Source organism: Dreissena polymorpha, chromosome 7, assembly GCF_020536995.1.
Source record: "Dreissena polymorpha isolate Duluth1 chromosome 7, UMN_Dpol_1.0, whole genome shotgun sequence".
NCBI classification, from domain to species: domain Eukaryota; kingdom Metazoa; phylum Mollusca; class Bivalvia; order Myida; family Dreissenidae; genus Dreissena; species Dreissena polymorpha.
This window is the reverse complement of record NC_068361.1, coordinates 87907301-87926659: the sequence shown is the minus strand read 5'-3', so window position 1 is coordinate 87926659 and position 19359 is coordinate 87907301. Positions and strand designations below refer to the sequence as shown.

Below are 19359 nucleotides of genomic sequence, written 5' to 3'. Positions count from 1 at the left end.
TTGTCTGGGATTTCATTGGTCCTGACATAACTGTATGCGTCAAAATAAAATACCGGTAAACTGTTCTCTCTACCATGTGTGGAAGACATTTAGTATTTACAAAATGTAAACTCCAGTTTTCCGAACAGAAATTATAAGGAGTTCAATCTTATTAAACAAATAAGAAACTGACAAGCAAGATTAAATTAAGAAATTTAAAATAAATATTTCTTGCAATAAGATACAGTTTTATATCTTTAAATTATTCCTTGTAAACGTTTGTTTCATAAAAAAGATGACGCTAAAAAGACTTAAACAAATATATTTAGCAGATTTAACAGTGTTATTATCTACAACATGTCTTTCTTTAAAGTCAATAGAACAAATATTCATCATTTATTCATCATTCCACGTATGGTGCCTGTAGTTTTTGGGGGTTTACGAATGTAGCGTATCCATATGAACATCATAGCAACAGAGTTGAGAAACCTGAAATAGGCCAATAGTTGTAAATAGTTTGTAAACATATTATCTTTTCAAGTTTAGCAAATTCACAGCAATTAACACATTTGAAAATTAAAGAGAAATGACTCTTTCAAAAGTTTTGATAGTTAAGATTTTGGCAGAATGCTTTTCTTTTCATATTGTTTTATTTGAATAAATAACATTTAATTCTTCTTTTTCATAATGAATAAGCAAAAAGCTGAACACAAGGAATGCAACAAAAGGATGATAATGGCAAATGAATTGCAACCATACAGGATTTAAAAGACACAAAAAGGGATCATAGTTATTTGTTTTACCATTGAAAAAGCCAAGAACTTGTACTTTATAACTGGCTACACATCTAGAAAATCAAAAAGCAGAATCTATCATAGATTGACTAGAAAACTCTGGGTATAAGAATGACATGAATTGTCCATTGCATGATATTTACAAATGTTAAATACAGGCCCCTGTAAAATGAATCCCTCTGTGAAAAGGGGGTTTTATGCATGTGCATAAAGTGTCATCCCAGATTAGCCTGTTGAGTCCACACAGACATGCATTACACCCTGTTTTCTCAGAGTGCCACTAAATTATTAAGAACAGAATTCTGTACATACCAGAAGAGGGCATACTCCATGTGTGTATTGCGCAACTCTGACAAAGGGGAAATAATCTTTGGAGCAGTGGGCGGCATATTAGCTGAAATTGAAAATTTAACTTGTGTTCACCATTTTATTGGTAGTGTGTGCTTTCTTTTATTGGCATATGATGCATAGAAAGCTGATATTATATATAAATGTTTCAAATTTTATTGGTTATTTATTATTTTGACACAGTTCTAATGAAAAATATATGTTATATATTTGTGCATAATTGTAATTCAGTCTTAATTTTGTTTAACAATTGGACATAATTATTAGCTAGGATTTTAAATTTGTCAATTGGTCCACTGATGAAATAGATGAAAATTTATTCCTGACGAATAATAATGGTTTTACAGTACAAGAACAGTATTGTATGTATTACTTGAATATAAACTTTGAACAAAATCTATTATATTATGAAAACAAAATCAGCAAAACTTAAGCCACGCACCTTAATGGTTGTGGGTAATAAGCTGATCAGGGACGACGCTTTCAGCCTTAACTCTTTCAGTGCGGGAACCGAATTTTGAAGGCCTTTGCAAACAGTTTGGATCCAGATGAGGCGCCACAGAACGTGGCGTCTCATCTGGATCCAAACTGTTTGCTATTCTGATAGTATTTTTTGAAAATTTTTCGAAGAAATGCTAATTGTAGAAATTCAGCAGACGGCATTTTAGCAGACAATAAATTTCCCAGCATGCAAAGGGATAATTGGATTTTGGTAAAGAAGAGACTGCCTTTCGATGAAAATTTCAATAAAAGTGGAAAGTGTTGACCCTGGTTAATCTATGACACTTTACACACATGCATTTACCCTTAACCCTTTAAATGTTGGGAAATTTGTCATCTGCTAAAATGTCGTCTGCTGAATTTCTAAAATTTAGCATTTTCTTCGATTTTTTTTTATAAAGAATACTATCAGAATAGCTAACAGTTTGGATCCTGATGAGACGCCACGTTGTGTGGCGTCTCATTTGGATCTAAACTGTTTGCAAAGGCCTTCAAAATTTGGTTTCAGCGCTAAAAGGGTTAACCCCAACAAGAAGCAAAGTGAAAATGGCTTTTCCAACCAGCATAAAACCAGAAAAGCCTTGAGTATATTAAACTCGCAGTCTGTTCAGGTTTTATGCTGTTTGCTGCTCATCATTATATAAGGTTTGGAGATGAAGCCTTAAAAACTTGAATCTACTATGAAAGGTCTTTTATAAAATTTAACTTTCTGAGGGTTTACAAATGTTCGAAATACGTATCTATGTGGTTAACGGTAAAGCCCACTTTTCCAAGAAGAAAGCTAAAATATATAATTTACCTTCTGCATACATGTATCACTTTGGCATCACATACTTTAACTACATTACTTGTTTCAATTTATATCTTAAACAGATAGTGAACATTCCTAAACACCCGCTAAAACCTACAAACAACCCTATGTGTGGATTACCTTCAATAATGTCCAGGTACACCGGCGCAGTGCCACACTCGGCTGTGAGGGTGGCTAGATCTCGCACCAAGTACGTCTTCTTGCCACTCATCATCTGAGGCTTGGTCACGTCACCCATCATGTAGTATACCAGCGTGTTCCTCTGTAGAACATGTCATTGAGCAAACATTAGATTTTACCCTTTATCCCATAAGAAGCAAAGTGAAAATGGCTTTTGCAACCAGCATAAAACCAGAACAGCATGCGATTAACTTGCAGTCTGTTCTGGTTTTATGCTGTTTGCTGCTCATCAGTAACTAAGGGTTGGAAATGAAGCCTTTAAAACTTGTATTTAGTAAGAAAGGTATTTTCTTTAATGTAACTTTATCAGGGACAACAAATGTGTCAAAATACGTATCTCAGTGGTAAAGGGTTATATAGAATACTAGGTCGGTGCCGAATAAAGCAGTTTATTTTGCGAGGCTTAGAAAATCTGAAACACGAGCCTTGTCTAATTTGTCTTAGTCGTAAATTATTTCTTAAAAAATAGAATCGGATAATAGAACTACATGGAAAATCCCAATGTTATATTAAGCAAACATTGTTCTATCATTTTATTTATGCCGAGCACTAATTTTTTGTGCTGTACTATATTACAAAAAAATCAGTAACTAACCTGTTTTTCTGTTTATCATACCTCTACGTCCCCGATTTTAAAGAAATAATGAAAATAAAAACACTTAACAACTGCAGCATTAGCGGGAAAGAATATGACTTTTGTCATTTGACGTGTTAACAAGCAAATTCATTGAATTGATATCCCCGCCTATATACTTCTGGACACAAAAGTGTTATATTTGACACTTAAAAAAAGCATTTTTTTGAAGATACAAAAGGCCATAACTCTGTTATTATCAGATGGTGTACAATGCCATTTGGCGTGCATCATCTTATTATCCATATATATACTCATACCAAGTTTCAATGAAATCCGCAAAAGCACTTCCAAGATATGGCTCCGGACACAAAAGTGACGGACAGCCGGACGGACAGCGCCAAAACAATATCCCTCTGCCTCTGGCGGGGGATATATACTCATACCAAGTTTCAATGAAATCCCCCAAAGCACTTCCAAGATATGGCTCCGGACACAAAAGTGCCTATAGTAAAAAGCTTTTTTTCAAGATACAAAGGGCCATAACTCTGTTTTGAACAGATGGCATACAATGCCATTTGGCGTGCATCATCCTCTTATGCATATATATATACTCATACCAAGTTTCAATGAAATCCGCCAAAGCACCGTCAAGATATGGCTTCAGACACAAAAGTGCCTATAGTAAAAAGCATTTTTTCAAGATCAGGGTTTTTTTCCCACTTTTTGGGAAGATAGCCCATGGCTTTGGAATTGGGAATTTTATCGGCATTTTCATGAAATTGGGAAAATAAATCCATTAGCCTTTTTTTCCACATGAAAAGTCCACTGATTAGGGAAATACTAAATTTGATTTAACTCTTTATAATCATTCAAATTAAAAGAAAAAAATTATATAATACTTTGTTAGATGTAATTGAATTAAAATTGAGATAAAATACACATAAGACTTCTTTCTAAAAAAAAAAAAAAAATTTTTTTTTTTTTTTTTGGCAATTGGGAATTTTTTGCCACATTTTGGGAAAAAAGTATACTTTTTGGGATTGGGAACATAGCCGAATTTCGGCTACAAAATCAGGCCAAAAAAACCCCTGAAGATACAAAGGGCCATAACTCTGTTTTTAACAGATGATATACAATGCCATTTTGCTTGCATCATCCTCTTATGCATATATATACTCATACCAAGTTTCAATGAAATCCGCCAAAGCACTTCCAAGATATGGCTCAGGACACAAAAGAGCCTATAGTAAAAAGCATTTTTTCAAGATAAAAAGGGCCATAACTCTGTTTTTAACAGATGGTGTACAATGCCATTTGGTGTGCATCATCCTCTTATGCATATATATACTCATAACAAGATTCAATGAAATCCGCCAAAGCACTTCCAAGATATGGCTCCGGACACAAAAGTGCCGGACGGACGGACAGCCAGACGGATGGACGGACAACGCCAAAACAATATCCCTCCGCCTCTGGCGGGGGATAATAATGACTTCATGAGTACGCGCACTTAATATTACTTATTTAATTTTGTCTATTAAATATATTACATCTTGGTATCAAATTGTTTGTTTTGTTGAATCTGATTCGATTTGACTAAAAATGATTACTTTATAGTTGATTTCGATTAATATGACCATCCTCCCCCACGCGTGACAGCTATATTTCAGCATTGCCGAAATAAAGGAAAATATATTCCAGTGGTTTATTTTGACAATGCACATCTGATGATGGGATAAAACAAAATACTCAGTACATGGCGTACAAATAAACCAGCTGTACAAATGTTTAAATAATCATTTTGATTAGTGTTTACCAGTGTGGTTTCTCTGCAGAACAGGACCAAACAAATAATGATCAGCTTCATGCAAAAATGGGTCTTATGCCATATCCAGCCAACGTAACTCCAGCCCAGCCCGCTCAATCATGCAGTCAGGCCAGGAGCTACATGTACCCTGTCTGCGATAAAGTCATGCAAGGTTAAATAGTCTCATAAGGAAACAGGGTTGCTCATGACCAGACAGGATTGCACTGGCTGGTCTGGAACAAAGCACATATGGCATAACACCCATTTTCGCATGACGCAGCTCATATTCAACAAGACAAAAAATGCACTGCTTACAACTAAAAACCAAGTTTTAAATTTATTGAAACCATTATTTTGATGGTGTTAAGCTTAAGACATTCAATAATGTCATTCCTTTTGAAGTGTTTGTTTGTTTGGATTCTTTGCCATTTCCAACAGCATTTCAGTCATACAATCAGTGTAAATTTATTCAGATTTAAATTTGGAAGTTCTTTTGAAAAGACCTTGATATGTAATGAAACTATTCACTTGGGGGTGTGCATGCATATGAACCCAATATTTTTTTTGCAATATCAAACACGGCATTGGCTCTTGTTTTTGCAGATAACTGAGCAATTCAGACTGCTTTATTGTGTACATAAAAGGAGTCGTGTCATGCGAAAATGGGTCTTGTGTCATATGAGGTCAGATTAGGTCTAGATCAGCCTGCGCAATCTCACAGTCTGGTAAGGAGATATGCTGTCAACTATAAAGTCACGCTAAGTTTTTTTTGTCTCATTAGCATAAATGTTAGCTCCAGAACATACTGCACAGATGCATAGGACAGACTAAAGCTACGCGGGTCATGTGACATATCGAATAAGATCCATTTTCTCGTGACACGGCTTAAATTGTTGACATTAATTTCAGAAACAAATCACATGAAGAATACTCACCGGCTGATCAAATCTGAGCTGACCAACAAGCTCAACTCTACCATAGACCTGAAATCAAACTAGAGACAATAAATTTACTTAATAAAACTGTACCTTTCTATATGAAATTATAATGCTTGCATATAGCAGCAGTTTGGTTAGATTATTTTATTTTATGCTTTCCGGCGGTTTATAGAGAAATATCAGTGAATTAAAACTGATAATTTCACTGTTTCAAACAGTAAAAATTATCAGTGAAAATTATCGATAACTTTCACTGTTTACTGTGAAATGACATCATTTTTTTACGTCATTATTCTAGCGAAATTCTTTAGTTAAACTCTTTAACAATGTATATAACCTGTGAAAAAAAGCATAAAATAAAAAGAAAATTTGTTGGATTCGGTGGAATATCGATTTTAATTCATTCGTGATCATAGGAAAAATATATTTTCACTCGTGGCTGCGCCACTCATGAAAATATTATTTTCTATGATCACTCATGAATTTAAATAGATAATTCACCGAATCCAACAAATATTCTCTATTTATTATGGTTATATTATAAATTTCTGAAAGACTATAATACCCCTACATAACAAAGTGTGGTAGACCTGACTGTAACAATTTTCATTTTCGTTCACATATAACATTACATGAAATTTTTTAATACTCTTCAAATGAGGTATTGGAATCTGTGTTTAATTCATTGAAGAACAAAGGATATAACACCACAACTGTTTTGATACCCCATGGGTTTATTGGTTAAAGTTCTGTGCTGAATTGGACATAGAAACAATAAAATGCCTTATAAATAACTCATAAGAACATAGTTTTGCTAGCGAAAACCCCCACAGTCAATCAATGAGCATATGTGTCTTATTCTGAGAAAACTGGGCATAATGCATGTGCGTAAAAAGTCATCCCAGATTAGCCTGTGCAGTTTGCACAGGCTAATCAGGGACAACACTTTCCGCTTAAACTAAATTTTCGGTAAAAAGGGACTTCCTTTAAATGAAAAATACCATTAAAGCGGAAAGTGTCGTCCCTGTGCAGTTCACACAGGCTAATATGGGACGACTACGCACATGCATTTTGCCCAATTTTCACAGGGCAGGACACATATTAACTTTGAGCAACCATTGGTTCAGCTATTGCTATGGATTGCACTATGAGATGTCAAACCTACCCTTACGATTGCCGTGGCGTGGTGGATATGGTGTCCGTCTAACGACTGGGAGGTCATGGGTTCGAATCCCCCTGTGGGGTGTTCTTAAGATCTTCCCCATAGAAACCAAGTACTGGTTCACGTCCCAGGTAATGAACTCAAGACCGTTTCAAATAAGGCTAAGGCTTTCGATGCAATCGAGCTTAAATAAATAAGTTAAAACTAAACTAAACCTACCCTGCCATCTTCATTATGCTTTCCTGTTGTGAAATCCTCCTGATTGTAAAATCCTCTATTCACAAGTATTGTTAAACTGGAAGAGAGGAAATGTCTTGCAATTATGACTTTCATACCAACAGTCAAGAATGGGCCATGTATACATGGTCAGTTTATATGTTATCCCTGGTTACTCTTACTGACAATATTTTGCCAAACTATTGTTGTACAAAAATTGCAATTTGACATTTAAATAAAGCTTGGAATAATTCTATTGTGTATTATATCAGTTGGGACCTCAGTCATCATCAGCACAACTATTTGCACTGCAAAATGTTGAGCCCAGCTTTTTCAGACCCTTAATTATAAAGAGGCAGTTTTGTAAAGGAAAAGGAACATTTCGAGGTCATACAATTTAGTTTATACCTATGTTACTTAAATGTACCTGCATGGGTGAAATTTTTCCGGTTTGTGCTGGAATTACTTTTTTTGAGATAATTGGGGGGGGGGCCCTCCTCCTAAGCAACAAGAAACGTTTATCCAAGTTAAAAAGTATCTCAACTTTAACAAATTGTCCATCATGTTCATAAAAAAATGTTTATAACTAAAGTAATAAAATAATCAATAAAATAATTAAAGCTGCTTTCTAGCCTTATTACATCCTTACCTAATGACTTCAAACGCACAAGCATAATGTTAACATATCACTTTCACAGCATAAAGCATTAGAACAAACATTTTAACAATTCAAAAGACTAGGTATCCATTCAAAAAAATACATGATTTTTCTTTCTAAGTATTCAGAATTTGGGCTAAATAGATAAGAATCAGTATGTACAGATCTTTTTAGGGAATAAATAACTTTCTTTTAAAAGCAAACTAGCAGATGGCAAAGCAATTTCCCTCCTTATAATCTTTTGAGAGTTTCAGTATATCTTTATTGCATAGTCTAGCTGATGATTTAGTTTCAGTATATCTTTATGCATAGCTTAGCTGATGATTTAGTTTCAGTATATCTTTATTGCATAGCCTAGCTGATGATTTAGTTTCAGTATATCTTTATTGCATAGCCTAGCTGATGATTTAGTTTCAGTATATCTTAAATGCATAGCCTAGCTGATGATTTAGTTTCAGTATATCTTTATTGCATAGCCTAGCTGATGATTTAGTTTCAGTATATCTTAATTGCATAGCCTAGCTGATGATTTAGTTTCAGTATATCTTTATTGCATAGCCTAGCTGATGATTTAGTTTCAGTATATCTTTATTGCATAGCCTAGCTGATGATTTAGTTTCAGTATATCTTTATTGCATAGCCTAGCTGATGATTTAGTTTCAGTATATCTTTATTGCATAGCCTAGCTGATGATTTAGTTTCAGTATATCTTTATTGCATAGCCTAGCTGATGATTTAGTTTCAGCCTCACTCTGGGGTTTCATGCAAGTGCGTTAAGTCTTGTCCCAGATTAGCCTGTGAAGTCTGCATAGGCCAATCAGGGATTACACTTGCTGTCTAAACAGGATTTTGGCTAAGAAGAGACTTCCTTATAAACAAAAAATACCATAAAATAAGTCAGTAGCATCTATAATGTCCTGAGTGGACGGCACAGGCTAAACTGGGAGAACATTTTACATACATAGCTGACAACACTTTATAATAACAAGAGGGCCATGATGGCCCTGAATCGCTCACCTGACTAACCAAATACAATCCCAACACAGATTTCATCAAGATAAACATACTGACCAAATTTCATAAAGATTGGATGAAAACTGTGACCTACACAAGGTTTTTCTAATATTTGACCTATTGACCTAGTTTTTGACCCCAGGTAACCCAAATACAATCCCGACCCAGATTTCATCAAGCCAAACATTCTGATTCAATTTCATGAAGATTGGATGAAAACTGTGCCCTCTACTGTCTACACAAACAAATTGGTGACGGTTTTTCTATTATTTGACCTAGTGACCTAGTTTTTTACCTCAGATGACCCAAATACAGTCCCAACCCAGATTATATCAAGATAAACATTCTGAACAAATTTCATAAACATTGGATGAAAACTGTGACCTCTACTGTCTACACAAACAAATTGTTGATGATTTTTCAATTATTTGACCTAGAGACCTAGTTTTTGACCCCAGACGACCCAAATACAATCCCAACCCAGATTTCATCAAGATAAACATTCTGACCAAATTCAAAAAGATTGGATGAAAACTGCGACCTCTATTATCTACTTAAGGTTTTTCTATTATTTGACCTACATGTATTATGTGACCTAGTTATTGACCTAATGACCTAGTTTTTGACCCCAGATGACCAAAATACAATCCAAACCCAGATTTCATCAAGATTAACATTCTGACTAAATTTCATAAAGATTGGATGAAAACTGTGACCTCTACTGTCTACACAAACAAATTGTTGACGGACGAACGCACGCATGCATACACACACACACATAACGGACGCCGGGCATCACACGGTCACATAAGCTCACCATGTCACTTTGTGATAGGTGAGCTAACAACATAATTAATCTCCAGAAACTTTATAAGGAGGGACATATATGAGTCAGGCCTGAGAAAACTGGGCATAATGCATGTGTGTAAAGTGTCGTCCAAGATTAGCCTGTGCATTCCGCACACGCTAATCAGGGATGACACTTTCTGCCTAAATTGGATTTTTGCTAAGAAGAGACTTCATTTAAACTGAAAAATGTCATAAAAGCAGAAAGTGTCTTTCCTGATAAGCCTGTGTGGACTGCACAGGCTAATATGGGACGACACTTTAAGCTCATGCATAATGCCCACTTTTCTCAGAACGCGACACATATGCATACAGCTCAGTTTTCATAGAACAAGACCCCTTTGCCACTCACTCCCTGCCCTCCAGTTTGAAGGGTGTCACCACGTGCACTCCGGCCACTCTGCCCTGGACACCCCCTGACACGGAGGCAGTCTCTGTTCTGGGTCCCAGATAAACTTCCCTACTGTAGTCAAACTCCCCGCTGACTCTGATTGGTTGAAATTCCATCTCTATCGACTTCAGTGCCTCTAAGCTTAAAGCCATGTAAAGTAATCATATGAACCAGAAAAAAACACAACTTGTCTTTATAAGGAAAATTTAAGTTTTTTTTATTGACATATATGAAATTATAACATGACCTACGCTCCAGGAGTGAAATAACGTAATGCTCAATTTTGTTTATTACACGGTTGTTATAACACTAGTTATATAACTGTGAAATGACGTCATTTTCTGACGAAATGACGTCATTATTCCAGCGAATGTCTTCAGTTAAACTCTTATACAATGTGAATAAACGGTGAAGAAAGCATAAAATTTAAAGGAAACTTGTTGGTCATGTTATAAATAGAATCTTACATTCGTGGTCGTGTTGTATTGAATTTATTTAACTCGTCATCTAAATAAAGATAAAAACTCGGCAAGCCTCGTTTTTATCTTCATTTAGATGACTTGTTTAATGCATTCGATACAAAACGACCACTCATGCAAGATCCTATATATACTTGTTGCTGCTTCTATGATAAAATAAAACTGGTTTGAGAATAAAATATAAACAGACAACGGCAACGACATCGGACAAACTTCCCTTTTGATTGACCTTGTCAACATATGATGCAAAAGTAAGCAATTTCAAACGGCTGAAAAGTTTCACTGAGTACTATAGGGTTTAATATTGTGTTTAAAGGTGCTTAATATTTATACAAAAAATACAAACATTTATTCACTTTAAATTGAGAGTTTAACATAAGTTATGAAGTACACATCTAAATTTCGCTATCATTTTACTATATCTCACCTCCTACAAAAATGACTTAATCCTCTTGGCTTAGAGCGGTCACGTGCCCATGGTGTATTTTCCATACACCCATAGTAATTGAGTAGTCAGTTGAGATATATTCGTTACACAGTAAGTAACTGATGGTGTATGGGATATACACCATTAGTTATTTACAGTGTAACTAATAGTATTTTAAATTCTAAAAAAATGGTGAACGTCAATATGATGAAAATTAACTGATCAGAAAAAAAAGTGTTTTCTCTAAAAGAAGAACATGGTCCGGTTAATTACAAGAATACATTTTCAAATAACAGTAGTTATAAACATGAAACAAGGGAAAAATTGTCACAAAACCAGGTTTTCAATAAACAAGAGGGCCAAGATGGCCCTAGTTCGCTCACTTGAGAAGAGTCAGTTTATTCAATCTTTATCTAATGTCAAACATGATCTAGATATTGACCTAACAAACATCCTGGTCAAGTTTCATCATTATTGAACCAAAACTCTGGCACAGGGAGTGTTTTATGTTTTCACTATATACATATAGAGAAAAATGTCCCGCCCACTGGCGGCCATGTTTTTCTGGACCAATTTTGAACTTGTCCGACATATCAATAAAACCAATGTATTGATTACCTTTCATGATGATTGGGCAAAAATAGTGACTTCTAGAGTGTTTACATGGTTTCTCTATAGCCATATATGGTAAACTGCCCCGCCCACTGACGGCCATGTTTTTCAATGGACCTTTAAAACTCTCTTTTGGGCATTAAATGTGACTTCTATAGTGTTTACAAGCTATTTCTTTTTTTTGACCTAGGACCTAGTTTTTTACCCAGCATGACCCAGTTTCAAACCCGATCGAGATATCATTGGGATTAATCTTCAGACCAAGTTTCATAAAGATCAAACAATAAATGTGGCCTCTAGAGTGTTTACAAACAAATGTGGATGGACGGACGGACGACGGGCAAAGACCAGTCACAAAATCTCATCTAAGAAATCAGGTGAGCTAAAAACAAGAGCTGTCACCATAGGATGACATATGCCCCCTATAAACGCTTTGATAGAAGTTATAGCATTTTTCGAAACCTAAACGAAGATTTCGAAACCTAAACGCGGGCACTAAGTTCAAGGTCAAGGTCACAGGGGTCAAAATATGTGTGCGTATGGCAAGGCCTTGTCCGTATAAACATGCATACCAAATATGAAGGTTATATCTCAAGGGACATAGAAGTTATGAGCATTTTTCGAAACCTAAACGCAGATTTCGAAACCCAAACGCGGACCCTAACTTCAAGGTAAAGGTCACAGGGGTAAAAAATTGTGTGCGTATGGAAAGGCCTTGTACATATACAATGCATACCAAATATGAAGGTTATATCTCATGGGACATAGAAGTAATGAGCATTTTTCGAAACCTAAACGCAAATTTCGAAACCTAAACGCGGACCCTAAGTTCAACGTCAAGGTCACAGGGGAAAATAAATGTGTGCGTATGGAAAGGCCTTGTCCATTATACACATGCACACCAAATATGAAGGTTATATCTCAAGGGACAAAGAAGTCATGAGCATTTTGGAAACCTCAACGCAGATTTTGAAACCTAAACGCGGACCCTATTTTAAGGTCAAGGTCACAGGGGTAAAAAATTGTGTGCGCATGGAAAGGCCTTGTCCAAATACACATGCATAATAAATATGAAGGTTATATCTGAAGGGACATAGAAGTTATGAGCATTTTTCGAAGCCTAAACGTCGATTTCCAAACCTAAACGTGGACCCTAAGTTCAAGGTCAAGGTCACAGGGTTAAAACATTTTGTGCGTAAGGAAAGGCCTTGTCTTTATACACATGCATACCAAATATGAAGGTTGTATCCCAAGGGACATAGAAGCTATGAGCTTTTTTGGAAACCTAAATGCAAAGTGTGACGGAAAGACGGACAGACAGACAGACGGACGGACGGACAGTCCGATCACTATATGCCCCCTTTTCTTCCAAAGAGGGCATAAAAACATCAAACCTCGAATAACAATTAACACATAAATGAAACACAACTACACTGTACTATAATGAAAACATTAATAATCAAAGGGGAGTAACTACTGTACTGTAAACTTAAATGCAATATTTAGAAAAGTTGTCTTGCATGTTTCATTACCTTAATTCATGATTGTTTGCAAGCCTTTTTACTATTTAAATATCAGGAAAACTGCCCAGTCCCCCTGGCAGACATGATTTTCAACAGACCGGAACCATTTTCAAATTTTACTCACGTATCTAGGAAACAAAAGTTCTGACAAAATTTCATGAACATTGGGCCAAAAATGTGACTTCTAGAGTGTTGACATGTTTTCACTATATACATATAGAGAAAAATGCCCCGCCCACTGGCGGCCATGTTTTTTCACCTATCTGGACCCTTTTCGAACTCGTCCGAGAAATCAATTTAACCAATGTTTTGACCAACTTTCATGATGATTGGGCAAAAATTGTGACTTCCAGAGAGTTTACAAGGTTTCTCTATAGCCAAATGAGGAAAACTGCCCCGCCCACTGGCCCCATGTTTTTCAACGGACCTGAACCACTTTTGAACTCAATCAACATATCATTAAGACAAACATTTTGACAAAGTTACATGAAGTTTTTAACCCGGCATGACCCATATTCAAACTTGACCTAGATATTGTCTAGATACAACTTCTGACCAAGTTTCGTAAAGATCGGATGAAAACTATTTGAAATAGAGAGTGGACAAGCTTGTTCCGTCCGCCCGCCAGCCAGCCCGCCCGCATTTGCCAATCTAATAACCAGTTTTTTCCTTCGGAAAACCTGGTTAATAATATCTCAGGCATATTGTACACTGTTTACCATTTTGGTTTTTACATGAATTGATCTTAAGTGAATTAAATTTATTGTTTTTCAACACTGAAAATTAATATACATTATGCTGAACAAAGCAACATGTTTGTACATACTTAGCAGGGATTTCGATTGGTGGTCGATTCCTTCTGTCTTGGAGGTCTTGTATCAGATCTTCTTTCCATTTCTTTCTCTGTATTTGCCAATAGCTCAGGTACAAAGATGTCAATGGAAAAACCTGAATGTGAAATTCACATATAAATAATGGAACATGTATACAAAGCAACATATTGAAAGATATATAAAAATATTATCAAACTATGCAAAATTGTTAATTAAAAGTTATAAGCTGCCTGATATCAGATAGAAAATTATATGAAATAGGCTTTAAATACATTGTGCACATATGCAAAAATCAAAATTATATCTTTAATCGAACATGACCTAATTACACAACACAATCATGGATTAAATACCTGCCACTTTTATCATTAACCCTTTCAGTGCGGGAACTGAATTTTGAAGGCCTTTGCAAACAGTTTGGATCCAGATGAGACGCCACAGAACATGGCGACTCATCAGGATCCAAACTGTTTGCTATTCTGATAGTATTCTTTGAAAAAAATCAAAGAAAATGCTAATTTTAGAAATTCAGCAGACAACATTTTAGCAGAAGACAAATTTCCCAGCATGCAAAGGGTTAAAGCTTACCTGAAGATGGTGAACAACTTATGTAGCTTATTTGATCATCATATACATATAACTTATTATCATATTACCACAAAAAGATTATTTTATTAAATATGTGTGTCTAATAATTTATTCTTAGGTGCTGCTAGGCTATGGTTGCAGTTCTTTTTTTCATTATTTTTAGAATTTGGCCTGAGCCCTTTGCATTTGCAAAAATCGTGTTGTTTTGAATAAAAAGGGAATTGGTGATGTTGTTTCTTTTCTAAAAAAAAATTAGAATATAAGTGTTTTCAATGTTAGACATTGACGGGTTCAAAATGATTTATTTACAAAGTAACAGGCCAGAATGTTTTAGGTCCGAATCGGGACATTCTGTAAAAAAGGTCAGGATATTTGTCTATCCCGCCGGGTAACGTAAAAAGATCAATCATTCCACCTTTACTAAAGTCAGTAGTCAGTATATTATTTACTCAAACTCTTAATTTCTGGCCGATATTGACGATAAATAAGTTTAAGAATTTTGTTCTCCATTTTCCGGAAGTAAACTCACATAACTCCATAAAGTGAAATGTGGGTTATCCTGTACGCCTCGATTTGATATCAACTCAGGACGGGGCCTTTCCATTTAACATGTAAATGGTGTAAATCACGATGTACATGTGCTGAGCACTGTTCTTATTTAAGCAATGGTCAGTTAACTCTAAATTAAGATTGATGCAATATGTACAAACTATATGCGTGCACACCACATCACACAAGTTGTTTTAATTCGCGCCTTAGGGATATATTTCTGATCTGTTTCTATTTAGTTATTCCAGAAAATAGTTAATGATGTTAATATAACCGATTAAAGTACCACCTCCCTGGATTTCAGGCGGTACACTTGACATGTTTGTTAAAAAATAACTTTTTTTCAATTATGTTTTGGAAATTTTCAATTGTGAAGTTAAGGCAGTTTTATTATGACTACAGTAAAAATTACAAACTCTTTGTGATTGATAAAAAAACTATTGTGAAAATACAGAACTCAAGCGGGGGATTGAACCCCTGACCTCCCGAGTGGAAGTCACAGACTCTAACCACGTCGCTAAAGAGCTAGCCCAACAGCAAGACTGTATGAAATGACCATAAATCACTACACTCCTCCCCCTCTTAATGTTTTAAGGCCCATAACACTTCATTACAAACATCGACCTCTACACAAGCAGCTCCATAAAATCATTACACATTTAAGCTCAGACCCATTTGCATGTTTACAGTTTGTGTTTGCCTCGTTGCCATTATTGTGAAAATATGGAGCTTAGGTGGGGGATTGACCCACGACCTCTAAAGTGGTAGTCAGGCACTCTACCCACGACCTCTAAAGTGGTAGTCAGACACTCTAACCAAGTCACTAAAGTGGTAGTCAGACACTCTAACCAAGTCACTAAAGTGGTAGTCAGACACTCTAACCAAGTCACTAAAGTGGTAGTCAGACACTCTAACCAAGTCACTAAAGTGGTAGTCAGACACTCTAACCAAGTCACTAAAGTGGTAGTCAGACACTCTAACCAAGTGGTAGTCAGACACTCTAACCAAGTGGTAGTCAGACACTCTAACCAAGTCACTAAAGTGGTAGTCAGACACTCTAACCAAGTCACTAAAGTGGTAGTCAGACACTATAACCAAGTCACTAAAGTGGTAGTCAGACACTCTAACCAAGTCACTAAAGTGGTAGTCAGACACTCTAACCAAGTGGTAGTCAGACACTCTAACCAAGTGGTAGTCAGACACTCTAACCAAGTCACTAAAGTGGTAGTCAGACACTCTAACCAAGTCACTAAAGTGGTAGTCAGACACTCTAACCAAGTGGTAGTCAGACACTCTAACCAAGTGGTAGTCAGACACTCTAACCAAGTGATAGTCAGACACTCTAACCAAGTCACTAAAGAGCTAACCTTATACACCAAGTCTGTTTCTAGTGACAATAAATCACTACAAAACAATATGGTGTTGTTAACTATACCCGGTCAGCCTGATTATGGATGAAAAAGAGACAACGCTTTTAATACCCACCAGAAGGTAATATTTTCCACTCCAAAATGTCACATCATGGAAGTCTGCTTTCACTCTGGCATTTTGTGATGCGGGTCTGCACAACAGTTTTAAAAGCTTTCTGTCCACTGACACTCGTAGCAATCTGTGGCTGTATAATTTCTGCAATGATATTTAAGGTGATGAATAATTAATGTGGAACATAATCATATTTAGATAACTTAAATTTATATCCGGATCTAACGATGATCCGAAAATCCCGTACACTTCCAATATATTTGAAGTCATTCAAATATCTAACACATTTGTGACTATTAATAAAATAATATACAGACCTGAGTGAAAAATAAATTGATGCATTTCGTCAGCATATTTTTCATTTTCAAAAAGGAACAAATATTGGATTTTACATAAAACGAAGTATCAATTTGTTGTTGTTTCAAGTTCAATAATGAGGGTAAAAATGTATCACCGCACCGCTTATTAATTTTCTTCCGTAAACACAGCAACATTATGTAAAATATTTATTGCGTACCAAATTAAGTGTGCAATGACAATTTGAAAGGAACATAAACATGGTAAGTAAGTGATATAAATATTCATTGAAAAGTGTTAAATGGTTGCCTATATATGTATAAACCTATTTAAAGTCGTTTATATCGTGCTACTTCCACATGCATATTGCATAAAGGAGCCTATTGCATAAGAGCCAAAAACACACATTCTCTGTGTATCATGCTATACATATATACAAGGGATACAACTGTCGAAATTGCTGGGGTTTTCGCCCTATATCAGCTTAAAAAGACTTTATTTTGCTTCAATGGAATGACACTTGGAACTAAACAATACTCGCATAGATATAAAATAAAAGATTCCTCTGACAAATTTTCTTTTAAAAAGATAAAGCGTAATGTTTTCTATATTTGAAACATGTATGAAAGAATTATTATCCGTTGTCTAAATATTGATGTTACAAGCAATTGTTGGTAAATACTAGCAATAATATTAGAATGCTATATTGAATAATATATCTTTATTGCTAGAGGAAAGGATCTTCAATGACACTTTATTGTACCGTAATTACTCTATATGTTTGGACACTCTAAGTTTTCGGACACCCCTTTTTATAGCAAAAATAAGTATTTTTCGTGACTCTTAATTTTCGGACACTCGGGTTTTCGTCCATAATTAATGTCTTAGGTTTTCGGATAGTATATTTTACAGCGCTATTTTACCATATTTCGGTCCTGTTTTTGGTATCTAATGACACTTCGATCATGGGGGTTTACAACCAGATTAACATCATAAAACATGGCACGTGCATGCCTGAGGGCAACGGACCATTACATTTGCGTTATTGGGTAAATAACCTTGTAAACCGGTATTAAACAATGGTTTCGCCCGATGGCATAAGCGTTATGACAAGTATCAGGGGAAGTGCCAATTCACTGTTCAATTATCTACCGCATTGGTACTTCCCCTTCTCAGTAAAATAACTGTGACAAATACTAAACGCTTCAAAGTGTGATGCACCCTATTGCAAGTTTTACGAACAATGGAAGGTGTAAGACAACAACTATTGGAAATAAACAAACAAATCATTCATAGTTTGCTTTTTTTACTGCGTTAACTACAGGTTTATACTAGCGAGTATCGGTACATCACATGCTCATCTTTGAACTCGTTAGTCAAAGTACAACCTTGTAGTAACTTTCTGACAAATAAATTAAGCATTAAAATTATTTAAAATGCAGTGCAAACATATAAAACTGTAATTTACACTATACGGCATGGTATTTTACAAGCGCGTGCTATTATTGGTAGTCGTTGATACAATGACACTATATTTTCAGTTTTTTACAAATTGTGTCATAACCTTTTTTATTAATATCCCCTAAAAGTTGTCATGTTTGGTGTCAGAGTTGGTTTTTGCATTATAAAGGTAAAAAGGCATACTCACAAATTATTATGGTTATGTACATCGACTGCTTGTTAGCCTAAAACAATAAATGCAAAACAAGCAAGGTTCTAACATGTTACTTACATGACCCTTAATAGTGTTTCCTAACATGACTGTTAACATTGTTTCCTAACAGGACCCTTAAAATAGTTTCCTCACATGACCTTTAAAGTTAATATTGTTTCCGAACATGACCTTAACTTCGTTTCTTTAACATTACCCTTAATATTGTTTCCTTACATTACCCTTAATATTGTTTCCTTACATGACCCTTAATACTGTTTCTTAACATGACCCTAAACATTGTTTCCTAACATGACCCTAAACATTGTTTCCTAACATGACCCTAAACATTGTTTCCTAACATGACCCTAATAAGATCATGTGCTAACATGACCCTTTTATGTTTATATTGTTTCCTAACATGACTCTTCAGGGGGTTTTCAGCACTGTCTGCACCTCAGGAAAACGGAGGCACCCCCAAAGCGAACGGACCCGATCTCAAACCGAAATATTTTTTTTCCCCAATTTCTAAAAAAAAAAAAATTTTTTTTTTTTTTTAAGAATGAAGCGTTTTATAACTTGTGTGACTAACCAGTGTTTGTTTTGGTAAAAAATATCTGCTATAAGGTTTTGACTGTGCATTCATTTCTTATCTCAGAGTAAAACTGTAACTGAAAAACCAAACTGCAGTACTTG

The 19359-nt window shown here is 35.5% G+C and overlaps 2 protein-coding genes across 3 annotated transcripts in view; one reads left to right on the top strand and one right to left on the bottom strand.

Annotated features, from left to right (window-relative positions):
- Positions 1-285: 285 nt before the first annotated feature.
- Positions 286-17161, bottom strand: LOC127839076 (surfeit locus protein 1-like). The gene is made up of 9 exons (XM_052367261.1): positions 17033-17161; positions 16719-16859; positions 14090-14211; positions 10184-10363; positions 7317-7392; positions 5933-5980; positions 2554-2695; positions 1086-1167; positions 286-468 (listed from the first exon to the last, which is right to left on the bottom strand). Exons 1-9 carry the CDS (start codon positions 17075-17077, stop codon positions 372-374), a joined length of 933 nt encoding a protein of 310 aa, XP_052223221.1. The 5' UTR covers positions 17078-17161; the 3' UTR covers positions 286-371.
- Positions 17141-19359, top strand: part of LOC127839074 (protein spinster homolog 1-like) — a 44372-nt gene continuing 42153 nt past the window's right edge. For both annotated transcript variants that reach the window (XM_052367256.1, XM_052367255.1), the window contains exon 1: positions 17141-17275. The gene's annotated coding sequence lies outside the window, so the exon portion shown is untranslated. The remainder of the gene's footprint in view (positions 17276-19359) is intronic.